This window comes from Sinocyclocheilus grahami, unplaced genomic scaffold (assembly GCF_001515645.1).
Source record: "Sinocyclocheilus grahami isolate Dianchi unplaced genomic scaffold, SAMN03320097.WGS_v1.1 scaffold523.1, whole genome shotgun sequence".
Taxonomy (NCBI): Eukaryota; Metazoa; Chordata; class Actinopteri; order Cypriniformes; family Cyprinidae; genus Sinocyclocheilus; species Sinocyclocheilus grahami.
The window spans coordinates 214,383-234,424 of record NW_015505702.1 but is presented as its reverse complement, the minus strand read 5'-3'; the positions used below and the strand labels follow the sequence as shown (position 1 = coordinate 234,424).

Here is a 20,042-nt window from a genome sequence, read left to right as displayed (position 1 = left end):
GAAATGCAATTTCCTCTGGTTTTTGCTCAATTATAAAAAATATTTACACGGTATACAGAACGCTTGCTGACAAAATGAATATCGTAATGTGCTTAGTAATGTTTTACCAACTAAACTCACATTTCACACAAACATGCTGTCTGTCTACTTGAAGTGCAGGGTGTTTACATAGAAATGGCAGAAGCTCTCTCTCTTCTGTGGATGAGAAAGCACAATTTCCCTCAAGACCCACATTTTGCTTACTGCCCATACATTTTTAAATATTGAAGGTCATTTTATAATTTATATGCCCATACTTTTAATTATGGTCCTGTCCTCTGCTGTTAAACATAGGAACCATCCAAGCAACTTTGGATCTGTGAGCTCCAGGCATTCATTGGCCAAGACAAGCTCAAACAGTGACCTACAGTATACAGTTGTGTTCAAAATTATTCATACAGTTGTGGTAAATATTATCAAAGAAGGCTGTGAAAATTAATCTGTATCATCAATCCTTTAGATATCTTATTTTAAAAATGTGCTAAAATCTAACCTTTCATTGGAGAATAAGAATTTAAAATGGGAGAGAACTCTCATTATGAAATAAATGGTTTTCTCGAATACACATTGGTCACAGTTAATCATACCCTTTTATCCAATACTTTTTACAACCTCCTTTTGCCAAGAGAACAGCTCTGAGTCTTCACCTATAATGCCTGAAGAGTTTAGAGAACATCTGACAGGAGATCAGAGACCATTCCTTCATACAGAATCTCTCCAGAGTCCAGACCCTTCAGATCTCCAGCTGCATGTTGATGCTTCTCCTCTTCAGTTCAACACACTCGTTTTCTATAGGGTTCAGCTCAGGGAACTAGGTTGGCCAGAGCAGAAGCTTGGTTTTGTTCTCAGTGACCCATTTTTGTTTTGATTTTGATGTTTGTTTGTGGATCATTGTCCTTTTGGAAGAACCAACCATGGCCCATTATGAGATTTCTAGCATGGACAGTCAGTTTTTAAATTTTTTATCCATTGGTATTTTATAGAATCCATTATGCCATAATTTATATGCCCATACTTTTAATTATGGTCCTGTCCTCTGCTGTTAAACATAGGAACCATCCAAGCAACTTTGGATCTGTGAGCTCCAGGCATTCATTGGCCAAGACAAGCTCAAACAGTGACCTACAGTATACAGTTGTGTTCAAAATTATTCATACAGTTGTGGTAAATATTATCAAAGAAGGCTGTGAAAATTAATCTGTATCATCAATCCTTTAGATATCTTATTTTAAAAATGTGCTAAAATCTAACCTTTCATTGGACAATAAGAATTTAAAATGGGAGAGAACTCTCATTATGAAATAAATGGTTTTCTCGAATACACATTGGTCACAGTTAATCATACCCTTTTATCCAATACTTTTTACAACCTCCTTTTGCCAAGAGAACAGCTCTGAGTCTTCACCTATAATGCCTGAAGAGTTTAGAGAACATCTGACAGGAGATCAGAGACCATTCCTTCATACAGAATCTCTCCAGAGTCCAGACCCTTCAGATCTCCAGCTGCATGTTGATGCTTCTCCTCTTCAGTTCAACACACTCGTTTTCTATAGGGTTCAGCTCAGGGAACTAGGTTGGCCAGAGCAGAAGCTTGGTTTTGTTCTCAGTGACCCATTTTTGTTTTGATTTTGATGTTTGTTTGTGGATCATTGTCCTTTTGGAAGAACCAACCATGGCCCATTATGAGATTTCTAGCATGGACAGTCAGTTTTTAAATTTTTTATCCATTGGTATTTTATAGAATCCATTATGCCATCTACCTAAACAATATATTCAGGATCTCCGGCAGAAAAATAAGCCCTTACTTTTTTATCCCCGTGTGCATCAAATCCATCTTGAGTGTTTGCCGCTAAAAAGCTTTTTTTGTTTGTTTGTTTCATCTGACCATTGAACCGAGTCCCGTTTAAAGTTCCAATCGTTACAATTTATATTTAATGAAAGATCAAGTGGATAAACAATGCGGATTAATTTTCACAGCCTTCTTTGATCATATTTATCAAGGGTATTAATAATTTTGAGCACAACTGTAAGTAACAAGGCTTATTGGTACTTCAAATTATATTGATTAAAAGTTCAGTGCTTAAAATTGGATTAAGCAAAATTATATGATGCAAGCACACTGATTTGTCTGAGTAAAAGATGGTTTGTGAAATTTCTTATTGAACGTTTAAAGCAAATGAGTTTTGTTAAACCTTTGTTCAACAATTGCTTAACGTACAACACAAACGTCCTTCCATCATTGGTATAACGTTACAGTGGAGCATTGTAAAAGCCTTGAGAGACGTACAAGAAATTCAGCAACGCTGAGTAAAAAAAAAAGATCTGATATATGTCTGATTACACTAGTTACCTGATATATTCACATTTTTTGTACTACCAGTTTACATTTAAGACATAACTAAACTATCTGCATGCTCGCCAAGTCCAACTATTTACTACAACACAAACGTCCTTCCATCATTGGTATAACGTTACAGTGGAGCATTGTAAAAGCCTAAGAGTTGTGAGGTGTTGACCGCTGAGCACACATCCGCGGCGCATGCGCGCGCACTAAATACATATGGAGGAGCTACATACCTACATCTTATCACGGTATATCCACACAGTAATATTCGAGACTTTAGATTCATTAGCCGCTCTAGGGAAATAACTAGCACATTAAATAGTGCATTGAACGTCAAAACTATTTGCACTTCAAATCAGTGTTTATTATTACGATAATAAACTAAACTTATGACAACCAGTTTGCAATATCAAGCAACGTAAGGGACTGTTTTTGTACCGCTAACATAACTGGAAGCGGAGGACACCGGAAGCACTGCACATTCAATTTAAATGCCCACGCCAAAAATAAATGATCACTTATGGCAAGTCCTTTTATCTTAAAATAATCCCAGCTTTACTCATCATAATTGCATTTTTACTAGTAACAATTCAGTCAGAGAGCTCTCTAATGCAATTCTTACTAATAATAATAATGATTAGAGAGCCCTCTAATTCAGTTATGACTAGTAAGAATTCCAATTTCTCTAATTCAATTCTTAACAATTCCAATTAGAGAGCTCTACAAATGAATTTTTACTAGTCATAGGTTTCCATTGACTTCCACCATTAATTTTTAATTACAGAGCTCTACAATTGAATTTTTACTATAGTATTACAATCAGTACATTTACATGGACAACAAGACTCTGATTTTAATACGATTAAGACAATACTCTGATTAAGAATCTGTAAACAGAGATTTGTGATGACCTTAATCCGGCTAAAGTCATAATCGAAGTAAACCCTAATCGAATTAAGACATGTGGAGTATTCCTATTTTAGTCGCATTATTGAAGTGCAGTAAATACATGTACACACCTTAATCACATTATTACCGTCATGTAGGGCTTTTCGCCGCATTTTGCGACAGGATACACACACGGCAGTGCTCAACTGTTTGACGGCAAACAAAAGAATGGCTTCAACAACGCTGTCGTCTCTTTGCATGTATAGCATGACAAATAATTAACTGCACTTGAAGCTTTCAGTAAATTAAACACCCAAAACTGTATATAGCATCATAACGAAGACGAACTATATGTTTTTACGTGAAATTCTGGAGGGGACGTCGGATGGCGTCGCATGGTGACGCAATGACGTGTGCCATTAATCAATCTATGTACTATAACATGTAAAACAGGAACATGAAAGGAATATTCTAAAAGCAACTCATGTAAACACCTTAATCGTAATATTGTCTTATTGAGAATAAGTTAAATAATTAGATTAACCATGTAAACGTAGTGAATTAGAGAGTTCTACAATTTAATTCTTATTAGTAACAATTACACCTAGAGAGCTCTCCAATTCAGTTTTTACTAGTAAGAATTCCAAGTAGAGCTCTCTAATTCAATTGTTACTAGTAAAAATGCTAATTTTCACAAGACTGCGATGACATGTTTAACGGTCATCAGCATCGTAAATCCTCAAAGGTTTTTCATATTTGTATTTTTTTTTTTTTAAGTATCTACATTTATAACACTATTCTTTGTATTATATTACCTTTGCATCAAATTACAACAAAACAGTTAAGGCTAATGCGAGGGTGTTTCTAATGCAGCGTCTATGGGAGGGACGGTAAATTTGACATTGTTCTCTCTTCTGACAGCCGTTATCAGTCTCTCTCAATTTTTTTTTACTTTTATTGGAAGTCATGAAAACACTATCGTGGAGTTTTTCTTTTGCTATTTGAGCAACTGGGAATGCAAAAAATATATTTGTGGTGCTCTCCCATTCACTGCTCTTCAAGTTAGCCCAACTATGACGACTTCCGCTGCTCAGAAAACCGGAAATGTGAAAAGGGTCCATTAAAACGAGTAACGCTGGGATTATTTTAAGATAAAACGGCTTGCCATAATCGCTCAGTCAGCGCTATACTACATGGTCTACCAAAACACGTTCATATCCAAAGTACTATGCCTTTATAGTTTTTTTGAATTAAGAAAACTATAGGCAAGAAGGAAAAGTTGGTAAATCTACGATTTATTCTGAACAGGATAAGAGGTTGGTCACAAATGACCAACCCCAATCCGGGTTTAGCCTTCCCCTGGCCACGGGGTTTTGGGGCACAAATGACACTAAATTGGACAAAAATGCCCCTGCACAAACAAATACAATCTATTACGTCTGTTGCTAACAAAGTGTAAATTAATAAAAAGTGTCGACTGCGCTTTAAATTAAGATCTGCTCATGTTGCACCGTATTTCATTTTAGGCGTTTTTACAGTGTTGCGCATTATAACCAATCACACACGATTCTGTTGAGCTTAGGAATGCAATGGCCAATCAGAGGCGTTCAGATGAGTCATCGCTGAAACTCATCAGCTTTGTTGAATGCGTGCACGTTCATGACTGAATTCCGCGAATTCTCTCATAATAAACAACAAAGCTACATACAATGTAAGTAAAAGATTCATTTCGCAGTGTAGACACTTTCAGTGATTATAACGATACTTTTGTTTTTTTGAGAGTGCGGAAGATCAAAGTTAGTGATAATGTCATTTCTGTACATAATTTATTCGCCGTTTAAATAAAAGTGGGAAGGAAACGTTATATAATTATCAATTTCTAATGTTTTAATTAAATTGTAATCACATTAAATACAAATTCAGTCCCATTAAACATTTTATTAGCCTACATGACACCCATGTCTGGTTCTTGCCTAAAAAGACAGGTTTATGAGGTTTGTAGTTAATAGATGTGGCTGCTATTAGCCTTACCCTGGAGTTGGTTGACCCCCCGCCTACGGTACCACATGCTCTGAAACTATTTAAATGATCAAATCAACAAAACTACGATAGAGCTCGTCCACCTCAGGGAAAGCGCCCCCCTAATGATCGATTTATTTATAAACAGGCGCCAGGTAAGGATGCTATTTATTTACATATAAGTTACATTACACGGAAATGTCGCAGGATAGGAGAGTAAAAATAATTCGGTTTTTTTTGTGTTAGCGTTAACTAGACGACGTTGACCACTTGAACTCGACTCACGACTCATTCTTTTATGTCATAAGTCATCGTATTCCATCATCAAAATTGTTCTTGGCATCTCTTGTCTCCAAGTTGAGTTTAATACAACCACGATGCAATTAAAACAACAACAACTATTATTTAGACCATAAATATAATTAACATTAAATACTGTGATGCATTTATTTCTTTTGCCTCTGGTTTTACAAAAACAAAACCGGTTTAAAAAAAAACAAAAAATATATTTTTTATGGCGTGTCCCTAAATTATGTGTTTATTAAATATGGTAAAATTATGTAAATATTTTTTAATAAAAACGATCCTTTAAATAAAATGAAAAATTATGAATTTATTTATGAATATCTTGTTAACCCACTAAAATCATCTTCTTACTGTACAAATGGTTGTGATTCCTAGTGTGCTTAGTAGCGTGCAAATGCAATTATTAATATGCAGTTATTAATATGGCCACTAGAGAGAACACAAACCACGATGAATGAACCCGCTGATTGGTTTAAACAGGAAAAGCCATAAGAAGCACTGTCCGGTAACGTTTGTGAAGATGAAACTGTTTCTGTATCTTACCTTTTATTGTCCACACTTATTGAAAAAAAGCCACACCTTTCCCTGTACTTTTTTTATTTTTAACTTTTTACATTAAAGTTCATTTTAAGAATCAATGCTTAAGGTATTATGTCATAGGTAATTATATTAAAGTAAATGAATGCATAAAAAAATATTAATTAATCAATCAATCAATGTCTAAATAAAAAGGTCAAGCTCTGAGTGCCTGGCAGGAATTGCCTGGTCGGAAGTAAAGTTTATAAATTTGTTCATTTAATTTCTGTCTGTGTCTCAGCAGATAGACAGCTGCTTACATGGCAAAATAAACAGTAGTGAGATCATGTCACATCTTTAGGTCTGTCTTGCTCCATTGTACTAAAAGACGTACCCTAAGCAAATGGTGTGCATTAGCTGTCGGTCTGCTAAGTGAAATCAATACTTCACTAAAACAGTCATTAGCAGACCACGGTGCAAAATATATGTGGATGGAACTAGCCATTATCTTCTTTGCATGAATGGATACATTGTTTATAGTGTTCTTCTCTATTGCTTTAGTCAGTTATAGACTACAGCATGAAGTTGGCTAGAAATAAAATGGTTGTGTTGACTGCAGGGTTATTTACAGGGAAGTAGGCAGGTTCAAAGGTTAAGTGTCTTTCTAGAGCAGAGGGGGGTAAGGAATGTTGCCAGAGTGATCTAAGATCAAGCAGCCTCTGCTGCTGCATCTCCGTGTTCAGTTCCTGAATGAAATGAATCAAGATCAAGTGCAATTAGGAATTCAGTCTTAGTGTAAGAATGAAAAGATAAGGAAAAATGCTTGAAGAATAAATGCACAGTGTTGTGTAAACAGTATCAGTACAGCTCATAAATGTGTTTGGATGAATAACTGAGGCTGTGGATGTTATGACATAAGTGCAAGATATAGTATCACACATGCTGCTCACCCATCCATACAAAGTTATTAAATAATCATAGATGGGAGGCCTACAGCATGACCATATGAGCAGACACACATTAGCTAACCATCTAAAACCCTGATGAAAGGCCAGTGTGGCCCATGGGACAGCAAAAGGCCTTTAACTGAATAGAGGCTGATCGATACAGAATAGAGTTTCAGATTCAGTGCAAGAGAACAATTGCCAGCCCATTATCTAAAACGGGCTTTATAGTTCTCACATATGAGCAGAATAATATATACATAACATAGGGTATAAATAATTAAATTATATACATTGTTTGTTGAAAGAAAATACATATACATGTACTTTTTCTCAGCAAGGATGCGTTAAATTGATCGAAAGTGACAGTAAAGACTTTTATACTGTTACATATTTTATGTATACATTTTTTTAAATGTCCATTCATCACAGAATTCTGAAAAAATGTATCACACAAAAATGTTTCCACAAAAATATTAAGCAGCACAACTGTTCTGAACATTAATAATAATAATAAATGTTTCTTGAGCATCAAATCAGCATATTAGAATGAGTTCTGAGGGATCATGTGACTCTGGAGACTTTCAAAGGAAAAATGACATTTTAAAATAGAAAAGTTATTTTAATATTGTAATATTTTAGATATTTTACTAATATATATATACACATATACACACACACACACAAAATATAATTTAACTGTTTTTTTACTGTCTCCACAGTCTCATATGAACTAAATCAAACGTGTCAGTTGTAATAGTTAGATGTGGGAGAAGAATAAGCAAAGCACAAGAGTGCAAGTGAAGCAGAATGGACAGTTTATTGTACCCAGTACAGATTATAAACTCAGCAGTGTAAGGTACACATTGTGAGGGGACAAGGTTAAGCCTGTACAAGTGCAGACAACCCTTCTATGGTGGATGTTGAGACAAGCCCCTCATTCCATGAGAAAAACGGTTATTTCAGAAGCTGCACCTCTCATTTAAAGGCACTGCTCTCGAACCCATCAGGAAAGGGTGTCTGGTAACCACTGGTGTGCAGTCACTGCAACACAGGGATCCATTTAAAACATACATGGAGTATCTGTTACAGGCAGAACTATACAGCTTATACAATAAAATCAAATAAAATGCAGACTTTGCAAAAATATAGGTTCATCTTTTCAAAAAAAAGAAAAGAAAAGAGAGAGAATACAAATGCAGAGAACTCCACAATTTCTTCCTTGTCCAGCATAAAGCGATATGTTAGTGGACAGCTGATCACTGAATATGTCATGCAAAAGGAAGCAGTGGTCTTTCAACAACTTGAGATTGGCGATGAGTAGCTGACCAGGAAAATTTATTTTTCTTGTACCTTATTGCATGCAAGGCCCTGTTACTCCTGCTTTCCTGGTGTATTAAAATATAGAATAATGCCAAAAAATAATGTAAGAGGCTAAATGTTGTTTGACCTTCACTAAAACTAAGCATGGACAAAATCTGACTAGTGCATCCCTTTTGAATGTTGTCAAGTGAGAAAATTATATGAACTCTGTAATTCAAAATTTGGCTTTTTTGGGAAGTGAAAACAAAAATTAAACAGCAACAGGTTTACAGAAATGGGTTAACAGTCCATGAAGTTGACTAAATAAATTTACAGTGCCTCTGGTTTAACTTCACATCAACAACCCTTGGGTTAACCAGCATGAAAACAAAAAGTTAATAGAAAACCAACACACGACAAAGGATTCAGAACAAAACCAAACAATACAAAAAGAACATGTTCTGTATTCCTCAGCATGATTAAAGCAGTCCACATTTAGTTCAACAAAAAGTGTTGTATAAAAGCCAGCTTTCTAAAGAGTCTGAAGAAAAAAATGGGTAATTTTTCTCCTTGTAAAATAAAGCCCTTTTGACTTATTGTCTACATGGTTTGGAGGTAAAACAAAATTAATTTGGACCAAGAAGGCAACTATTACATAGTGCTGCATTTAAGGGTTTCTTTCTGTGAGGATGTCTCTTAAGAATTCATTACCAATTTTTCTTTTTTTAAAAAGCAGATTGTCAAAAACAGATTTGCTACAATTCTCGCTGTGAGATCTGTCAGTCTTTCGGCACCGGTCGGCTCCAGCTCAAACTCTTCTTCTCTGTGGCAGTGACCGTTTGCCACGAGGAAGGTTTCAGCGTGGGAAACCAGCTTTCTTCACCTCCTTGACACCTTTCTCATGGGCTGAGGCCAGAGAAAATGTGGCTCGCAGATTTCTCCTCATTCTTTTTTTTAATGATTGGGAGGGTTAATCTGGAAGTGGGCAACAGTTCAAAAGGAGTCGAGGCAATAGGGATAGATGTGTTTCAGTCAGATCAACGGTTCAGGCTCAATACACGTAACCGTCAGGGAAAGGCATCCCAGCAACACACTGCTCGCCACTGTCTACCAAATATGAAGCCCCCTCGTCATAGTGCGCCAACGGAAGTGTGTCGTCATCCACTCCGGGCAGGCTGTCAGGGTCTGCTTTAAGGTTGGGCCTCTGGTTGTCTGGGAAGGCCATTGAGAAGAGGGCCTCGGGATCACACACAAATTTGTACACGTACCTCTCGCCAGCAACCTGAAAAGAGAAAAGAGCCGTTAGATTATCCAACAAACAAAAACAAAAAAAAACTTGGTGTTGGAGCAACTAATGTTATTATGAGCAGAGCAAGGAGTAAAAGAAACGGGAACCTGCCTTTACCTTCTGCATGATTCCCTTCTCATAATAGTAACGCAGTGAGCGACTGAGTTTGTCGTAGTTCATGGCCGGTCTGTTCTTCTGGATGCCCCAGCGTCGGGCCACCTGAAAACAGAGATGATTGTCATTTCATTAGCTGTGTTTCAATTTAGTTGGCAATATGCAACAAAGAGAAATTCTATAGAAATATACCATCACTTTCAGTGAAATTGGTTATAGTCACCAGTAAAGCCACTGTGGCCTTTTTTTCCCATTAAATAAAATTACTTTCGATGTAGAGCACTTAACCGGTCTGGAAAAATATTAACAATTAGTGGCAGATACCTTTTGTCAGAGCGACAGTGTGTCAGACTATAATCTGGGCAAAGTATTCAGACACATGACTTGCTTATCAAAAAGTCACATGACTACCGTAGCATCTTCCTTAGCCTCATCTGTAAATGCCTTTTCATTAACGAAATGTCTAAATGTCTTCTTAAAGAGGTGATTCACAGCCGGGCAAGAAGGGCTTTTATTAAAACTTGGTTGCCTATGCAGTTGTAAATTGTATTTTGAAATCAGTGCTACATGACAAGAGAACAGAAAAAGGGCTGTGATGTTCCCTTTTCCCAGAGAAGTTAGGGAAACTTCCACACCCATAATGCATAATGAGTTTAAGATGACTGTCTGTGGGTGGGAATATAAAAATGTGGAAGCAAGATCTGTAGCTTTAACAAAATCCCTGAAGCTGTAAAATAAACCAGGAGATCTATGTCTAGGTAAAAAATACAGAACAAAACAAAAGATTGACCTATAATACCAACTATTGCCCTTAACAAATAAAATCCACCTCAAGCATTTCTAATGTGCAGTTTAGATGTTTTAGTCGCATTTTAATGTATTTCAATTAGCATTTTTTCTGTGTTATCTCAAAATTCACACAAAAATACAAATAAAAACCTGAAAAGCTGAAAGCGAGAACATACTGGACTACTGTAAATGGTGTGTGTGACTGAAAGAAAGTGAAAAAACTGATTGTTGGCGCTCACCTCCTCTGGCTCAATAAGTTTAAACTCCATTCCACGTCCTGTCCAGGCAATGAAATGACCGTTAGCAGGATCATCCAGCAGCGTAACCAGAAACTGCCAAAGCTGGAGGGAGCCGCGACGCTGGTAAGGCGGGCCGTCACAATACACAGAGGGCTCTTGCTTTACCTTCCCTGTCAGGAACAAGAATTACGAGGATTAGAGTTTGCCTGGAGCAGCGTGAACAAGCAGGCCAGAAATTCCAACACAAATGTGGCTAATGTGGACACAGTCTTCATTTCGCACCACCATACTAGCTCTCTCTTCAAAGAAAGGAGTGCCCTGTTGAATTTGTACAATGCAGACTGAGCACTTGACAACTACGGAGATGACCATTCGACCCTTAACTTGTCTTTGATTTGAAACTATACATGACCCGTTGTGAAATCTTACCTTCAAGTCTCTCGGGAACCACACAGGTGTCGTCGAAATACAACTGCTGATCTCTGTCAAATGAGAAGTCTACAGACAGAGGGAAGAAACAAAGACACTGTATGTTAGATTAAGACAGGATAAGATGATTTTAGCATGCTGGAGCTGCAGTCAGGTAGTATATGCTTCAATGGCGATGCCACTTACTCTCATGGTTTTGGTAGAAGCTTGCTGCTCTCCCAAATGAAGACTGACACTTAGGCACTTCTGCAAAATAACGTAATTAAAAGGGATTATTAAAAATGAGAAATTACCAATGATAAAGGAGTCAGAAGTTGCTTTAAAATACATGCTATAATCAAAGATAAAATAAAATGAACCTTTAGACAATTGTTAACTGTTCCCAAGGTTATTATAGGTGACTAAAATGGCAATGTTAAAATAACACTGTCTGCTCCTTAATTCTAATAAAGACAGATTGAACAGAGGTTTTATAGGAGCTCTAAAAAGGCAAGACGATGAACAATAGTCGTTCTGGCACTTTTAAAACACTTGATGGAACAGCTGGGTGGTGAATGTCCAGCCTCACACATCTGGTAGCGCTGGTTAAGCTCACATCAACACACCAAAGAAACATGCGGCATTGGCAGTGAGTCACCAAATAGGATTAGCCACTGTGTCAAGATACAGGACCATGACAATCAAGTTTCATCTGTCCTTGTGTGTCCTGGTGATACACCAGGCCACTCCAACCCTTTCCTGTCCTACTTTGAGTAAGCGATCCTCATTGATTGCATCAGATGCATCATCTGTCAGGCTGCTGTATAGACGAAAAGACTCAATTCAACCGCCCCCATGCAAATGTAATACGTGACGTACAGATTTATAAGAAGGACAGTAAGAGGATTTAGAATTACATCAGTTACCTGCAAACATAAACCTAGAGGGACAGTAAAACGCTTGAAAGCGTGTACAAGTCTGAATGTATGGATCACAAACAGGAAGCTCAGCTAAGCAGAGAGGTTTAAGACAGAAGGATGCATAGGGTTACCCGAAGCTCAGAGAGGAAAAGAAGCCACATCATCTCACAGAAGGAGTTCACTGAGAAGCTATGCAAACAGCTGTCATTATCGCAAACGATTTCTTTGATTTCAGAATCGCGCAATAAAATCGTGTGCGATTTTTTTGCGTAACTTGTCAGTGAACTACGGCTATGTGTAGTAAATTCTGCTCCATCTGAAAGCACGTGATGATGATTTCCTGCTGATTACAGAACCGGCATTACTATCAAAATGCGCATGACAATCACATTCGATTAATCGTGCAGCCCTATAACTGTATTATTATTATTTTATTACAGAACTTACAAACAGGTCAGGGGCCATTTATGCTAAATTACCATGGTAAACTGATAGCCCTGTTTATTAATAATGCTGCACTTAAGGAATGTTTAGGTATGAGGAGCGCAGCCTTCTCAAAATGCCTCTTCTTTGCACGCAAATGTTCAAGGTGCACAAATGTGCATGCTTTTGTTCGTATATACCTCACTTAACAATGCTAAAAGTCACAGGCCCATGCAAGCACACAAAATACATTCCATGCCCTCACTCAGACAGCTCTCATAAAGCCCAGCCAGATTGTGAACACCATTTTTAAGAAATGGGACCGTCCTCACCAGAGTCAAAGCAGAAGTCTCGTGGCTCTTGCTTGATGGTCATTGGGTGGAAGGCAGCCTGGGATGGGCCCATGTTGGGAACACCTTGCTCAGCGTAGCGGGGGTCTAGGAGCTCCTGTTTGAAGCCCTGAGAAGGCACAGGAACCAAGGGCTCTGACATTTGGCGATGGTAAGGTGGCCTTCCGTCTCTTGGTGAAGTGCTGGGGACCTGTGGCATAAAGTTGGGTCTTCCTTGGGTGTCAGAAGGTGGGAATGGAAGGCAAGGCTCTGAAAGCTGCCGCTGAAACCTAGAATAAAAGACAATAACAACATTCAAAAATCAGAAACAGTTTTGGAGTGAATGACACAGTGCACTTTCAGTTAAATCCAAGCAGCTGCTTATGATTCAAGGAAGTCATAAACAGCATGTAAAACTATCAATGTTTTTGTCATGTGACACAGGAGCAGCTTAGCACTAACACTTTAGAGTTTTCTGCTACTGGCTGTGAATGATGTGCCACACATTATCCGGCAAGAAATTCAGCTACAGGTGGCAAGGCAGGATGCCAGCCAATTTATTCCTATGGGGGTCTTATTATTATAGCCCCCCAGCAGTTATGTACACATTATATTTTTTTTACCTCAAAAATGGGCATGGCTGCAGGGTCATCTGCCATATAATATAATATCACTACGAAAATGTATGGGTAGTGATATAATTTTTTTTAATTATAATTAAGAAATTAATACTTTTTTTATTCAGCAAGAATGCATAAAAAAAATTACAGTTCAGATATTTATAATGTTACAAATAAACTTTTTTTAAATTTTCTATTGATCAATGAATTCTGAAAAAAATACATGACGGTTTCCACAAAAACATTAAGCACTGATAATGAAATGTTTCTTGAGCACCAAATAAGCATATTAGTGGGATTTCTGAAGGATCGTGTAACACTGAAGACTGAAGATTACTTCTGCTGAAAATTCAGATTTTCCTTTTCAATAAAAGAAAATTAAAATAGAACACAGTGATTTTAATAAACCTATTATATTTTAATGTTTATACAACATTTCTGTTTATTTCTGAGCAAACAAATGCGGCATTGGTGAGCATTTTTCAATCAAATTATAAAAATATTAAAAAAAAAGAAAAAAAATCTTACCAACCCCAAAATTTTCAACGGCAATACAGCATCCCAATAAACGTATACTACATTTTACATGAAATAAAATACAATATATATAATTTATTTATTCATAAACATGTAGATAATTTTTGCCCTTCATATTCACAGTAAGGCAAGAAAACTATCACTAAAGGTTTAAAGTATTCCACTGAGGTAAAAATATAGTAAATTGAAATATAGTTCAAATGTCCTGAAACCATGCAGAGACTGACCTAGGTTCATTATTGAAGTGAGTGTCACGGTTTAGGGGTGGACAGGGTACTGCAAAAGGTGGGCTCTGGCTGTGGTGAGGGAGTGTCTGCTGGCTGGGGGTGGTCTTGGTCATTGAAGGCTGCCCATGAAGGAGACGCTGCCCTAATGTTGTGTTGGAGATGGGGGGAGGAGTCTGTTCATGCAGGGGACGTGTCCCCAGAGCACTGGTGGGGCCACATGGCGAGACGGGCGTTGAGGGAGGAGTCAATGGCTTGAACCCAGCTGTGGGCTTCCTTTCATAGGCACTGAAAATGAAGACAATTAGTCACCATGCTGACAAGAAGATCTCAACGACACGGAGATGGATATCGAAGAAAGTACCTGTAGCTGTAAAGGCACTTCTCTCCATATGGTATGGGACTTCTATCCTGGCTACAGGGGGAGAGCTCTTTGGAGGGACTCAGTTCCCGTTTGATCTTCACCGGTGGTGAACCATGAAACATCACTGTGAGAGAAAAGAGCAGAAGGAGATGTTTCTAGTGAAGCAGAGCGTCCAATCTAACACATCAACAGAAGTGCGGTGAAACGCCTCAGAAGGAGGTTCTTCTCCACCATTAAACCACCATATTTCACGGGTAATGACAATCGACTGCGAGGCATAAAAGCTCTTCGTTCTGCCCATCAGTATCATGGTGCAGAACAACACATGCAATCAAAGCGCTCCCCTCAGATTTCCATCATAGCCGAGTCAATACTCATGAATCAGTGTGGTCGTAATTCAATGATTGTGAATGATTTTCCTTCCCGCACTGTAACCATTAGCCCCTGGATCTCTGCATCAAGCTCTCATATCTGGCGCCACATAATGGCCAACGCAACTGGATCCACACAAGTCGAGGCAGATAAATCACCCAGACCGCACTTATTATAAGAAACTAGGTAAAGCACGTGAAAACTCAAAGCATGCGTTAAAGTGTTAGTACACCCAAAAAAGGACCACATTTGATGTGTTCTATATGTGCATTGATATGTGAATAAAAATAAAGATCTGTTCATTATATATAAAGCAATTATGTCTCTTCAGAAGACTTGGATTAAACTGCTCTATTCAGATGGATTACGTTTAGTGTCTCTTAATGAACGTTTTGCGGTTACATTTTTGTGGTGTGAACTTTCAGCGGGAGGACCGAAGTCTCTCAGGTTTCATTAAAAATGTAATTTGTGCTTCAAAGACAAACAAAAGTGAGTAAATGACATGCTCTCTTCCACATAAACTATCAAAAGTAAACTGTCAAAGTGAGAAGATTTTCTGCTCTGTGGTCACTGGGGTTACTGCTAAAGAAGTGGCCGCCACTCATTGATACGGTACTGGGAGAGAGTAGGAGGGGGCATGGGGTGCCATGTGACGTCCAGATGACCCATTGATACTGAAAAGACTGTAAGAAAAGTTTGGACTAGAATGCCGCATGAGGAGACCTATGGCTTACATTCAAAAAGTGGCTGATTTTATAAACAGCATGTCACAAACCTTTTCAGTAACGCCACACTGACATGCAAAACTGGACCAATATGCATGCCCTTGGACACACACCCTGTCTCCTAGCCTCAACATCAGACGAAAACAAAAACAAACTTCAGAGACAAAACGGGGGAAAAAATAACATAAAATGCTCCGCCGAGCATTCCTCAAGTATTTCCTTTGGCTTTGATTCCTGCAGCCAGGCTCTAACAAATTGGGTGCGTTTGAACTGGGAACCCTCAATGAAATGAGCTTCAGTGGCTGTGGATTTGGTGGGTTTAGGTAGGCTGTGGGGGGGGGGAGCCTTTTCCACTCACCCTTCCCGATGGAATCCAGTCCATTCCAGAGGCTGAACGGAGTGCATGAAAGTGTGAAATCGGATTATGAGCTTGGATCATGTGATGCGGATACCAATCGGCTGATTTCACTGAAAAAATAGGTAGTCTCGCTGAGAGGATTCAGGCAAGAATGAAAAGTGTAAAGACCATTTAAGTCCTAATAAATCAAAGCACTATTTGGCTGAGCGTGTGGGGGTGTTACACCACTGACCAAGTTAAAGAGCAAATCAATTTCTTTAAAAGTTAATGCATGCTAAAATATCTAATATGCACTATATTATGAGCTCCATTTGCGAGTATGACTGCTGGCATCTTCAACAACTCTAATCAACGAGATTGTCTGGCCACTCGACACCATCCTTAGTCTAAGATCTCCTTTGTTTCCCATGAAACTTTGGCTTTAAATTTGAGCAAGAGATGAATAATAAATAGCTCCAAGAGTTCAGACTCTGCTGTTTTCCCTAACCCTCTCTGGACTGCATCCAAAGTACACTGCCAAGGAGAATAAATAATACATCTCAAGGTACTCACAGCTCTCCGACTGGAAATCTGGGACAAACTGTTCATCATCGGGCACCTGAGCTGTGGAGAGAGATTGGAGAGCATGAAAGAGTTGCAAACCATGCTCCCTGCTGATAAACAATCTGAGGATCAATGTCAATTTGTCAGACAATGTTTATTTTTGTCTTTTTTGTTCATCTAGAAATGAACAGCCATCTCAGTGCCAACTTTTTGGACACTGGCGCAAATACCAAATTAAATGGCCAGAGTGTCATGAAAAATGAACAGCAGCTGGGACAAAGTGTATCACTTGGAAATTATATATTCCACATGCATATTAAATAAGAAATATTCATGAGTCTGAAATTTAATTGTCAGCTGCACGACAAAGCAAAAATGACATGCATGAAATTAAATGTTACAAACCTTCTGCGATCCAGATCTCTTGCAGCTGGCTGAGGTCCTGGAAAAGTTCTGCGGATGACAGGCAGAGACAAGACAGTCTAAAAGCATGAAAAGCCACTATGCTCCAAGTATTTGATAAATGAAAGGCAGCCTTCAACAATCACAGCATCGATCAAACTACTTTAAGCACAAACACTTCTGCTCTCTTGCTGTTAATGTATCTCAATAATCAGATCTGTCTGCCAAGCATGCATTAGTCATGTTCATTAGGTTGAAATTACCCTCTGTGTCCTGAGCGAGTTCAGTCTCCACCAACTTTCTTTTTCTGTCATTAACTGCTCGGCTATACGGTTCCTCCACTTGTAATGACTTTTGCTGTGGAAAAACACTTTGGTCAGTGTTGCCTAATTTAATGTTGAAAAACAAAACACCATTAGCTTCACGCATCTACTGAAAAGTAGAAATGTACTCACATTCGGAGGGACCATAAATGGTACCTGCTGGTCATAAAATCTGTCCATGTCACCTGGGTCTTCAAAGAGGCTCCCAGAAAAGGGTCTTCGCTTAAAAGCGATTGTTATATTGACCTCTCAGGGTCTTCTGTTTTATCTAAAGAAGAAGAAAAAAATAGATGAATCACACAGTACATCTACTGGACAGTCAAGTGTGTCCCACATCAAAACACCAAGCCCAGCATAGAGGCTAACAAAACCCTCAGATCCATCTGATCCTGTGTATTCATCCTCCCCTTCTCTCTCCGTTACCCATCACAGCATCGCTCCTGACAGAGCATATGAGTAAAGACAGACAGGCAGAGAAAGAGAGAGAGAGAGAGCAGCGTAATGCAATCCACAGTAGAGATGAACTTAAACCTTACATAAGCACAGCCAACCATCTGTGCCTCTGATTAGACTATGAAAAGAATCATGAACATATTAAGAAACTGAGGAAAATGGAAAGCATACATTATAAGTGATATCCCACTTATATAAAAAGTCCATGAATAAACAATAACAAATTGAATTGTTGGCCAAGCATCTATTCTGAGGAACACTGGATACCAACTTACTGGATCAACTGCACAGTTGGAAGGGGAGACTGTGAGGACCATGTCAGCATTTCTTGTGATGCTTCTCCACAAAACAACAATTCTTTACTTGATACTTTCAATGTATTTCTTTTTTGTTTCTAGTGTAATTATATATGATTTTATTATTGTTTATTTTTGAAGGTATTTATTGCATTTTTATTATGCTGACCTATCTTGTGAAGCTTAATTGTTAAATAAAAAATGTAAACACATTACTGTTACACTTTATGATGCGCGTGATTGTGTATGCATACACACACCTCACAAAAATAACATTATTTTTATAGTATCATTCTATTTTTATTATTTATTATTTAATATCGACATGCACACCTACAAAATCGTACTAGATGAGAAACTATGTAAATCTAACTAACATATAAAATAAATACTAATGAATTTTAAAATGCCAACAACTTCCACGAGCCAATAAACGAGCGGACAACTTGAGGGGCTTTAAGCGTTCAGGTAACGTATAAATGCAGTTTACACGTAGAATGAACGCTACTTAAATCCACAGCTTTGTTAACGTTACTCCAAAAACGCGTGAACAATAAAAATAAATAAGAATCAACTAAAAAAAAAAAAAAAAAACCCCGCACACAAAATAATGGCCAATAATGCTAGTCGGCAACAAACCATTTCTTGAAATCCCTAGCATATTTTTTCCTTTTAGAATAGAGAGACTTTCCGAATACATCATGCATTTTATGTATTATTATGGGGAAACAAATCTACCCTTAAGTTAAATGCTTAAAGTAAATATAAGACTGAACAGGGGTGAGGACCTCCTCCCACTCTGAGCCCCCTGACGGCCTCATGTTTTTCTCAATGAAGTGAAACTCGATCCGTGAAGAGGGGAAAGAGAGACCTCCATTCACAAAACCCCACACTGTTCAGGCTGCACCGACCTCAACTAAATGTCAGTAATGCTGAGCGCACAAGCTTCTGTAACGACTGCAACGGCGCAAAATATGATATGAAAAACTTCATGCGTTAAAATGGTTGCCAAACAGTATAAGCCCTCTCTTGGAGAAAATGGCGTTCGCTTCCCCCCAAGGCGAGATAGCTGTTTTTGCAGTTGCAAGCCCACGAAAAACTTACGCGCTGCGCAGAAACAACCGCTTTCAAAGAGATATTTCAGTGAATGCGGTGTAAATATTAGAGGAATGAGGGTTAAACTCACCGTATAGATAAAGCGCCTCTCGCAGTGGACTAAAAAAACACGCTTCAGATTTTAATCCCAAACGGAAGCAGCCCGCTCGCACTGATCGACGGATGCGCTCTCTCCGACACTCAAAACTTGAATGAGGTTTTGTAAATGGATTGCACGGTTTTCCCCTGGGCTCGAGATGCATTTGAATCTGGAAGCCCATTGGCTCCGAGCGCACGTCGTTCACATGTCTAAACCAATGATTTGCGAGCATGACTCGGAATGTGTATGAAGCCTCGTCTGTCCTATTTTTATGAATGGCTGAGTTTCATTCACTTTCAAGATTTTCCCCCGCACGTTTCCAGACTCTCTTAAAGGGCCAGCGAGCCAGAAGTAGATTCGCCAGCAAAACACATCAGAAGTTGGAGGACAATTCACTAAAAAGCTATTTAAGTATACTAGGCAGGCTAAAACAAAGTGAGTTGCGCACAAGCAAAATGAGGTAAACGAATATCATTGGTTATTTCATGTCTCAACAAACTTTCCAAACAGCTCAAAATGTGAGTATACACATTGAATATTATTAGTTTGAGGACTAGTTCGCCATGGGTTCCCTGTGGAATTTCCTACAGGATTTTAGAATAGTACTTTTCAGTTTGCGAATAGAAAAACTGTCTGTGGTTAACATTATTGAAGAGACTGTTCTACAAAATAAACGGTCAGACAATTTATGTTAAAATAGGCAATACAACAAATCAATTAGATTCTATTATTTAATAATAATATAGCATACTGATGATACGT

The 20,042-nt window shown here is 38.2% G+C and overlaps 1 protein-coding gene across 1 annotated transcript; it reads right to left on the bottom strand.

Moving 5' to 3' along the window:
* Positions 1 to 7,857: 7,857 nt before the first annotated feature.
* Positions 7,858 to 19,407, bottom strand: etv5a (ETS variant transcription factor 5a). The gene is made up of 13 exons (XM_016237725.1): positions 19,272 to 19,407; positions 17,469 to 17,604; positions 17,277 to 17,370; positions 17,017 to 17,064; positions 16,621 to 16,671; positions 14,614 to 14,737; positions 14,253 to 14,537; positions 12,872 to 13,158; positions 11,404 to 11,463; positions 11,218 to 11,286; positions 10,789 to 10,958; positions 9,764 to 9,865; positions 7,858 to 9,640 (listed from the first exon to the last, which is right to left on the bottom strand). Exons 2-13 carry the CDS (start codon positions 17,514 to 17,516, stop codon positions 9,410 to 9,412), a joined length of 1,569 nt encoding a protein of 522 aa, XP_016093211.1. The 5' UTR covers positions 17,517 to 17,604; positions 19,272 to 19,407; the 3' UTR covers positions 7,858 to 9,409.
* Positions 19,408 to 20,042: the final 635 nt, after the last annotated feature.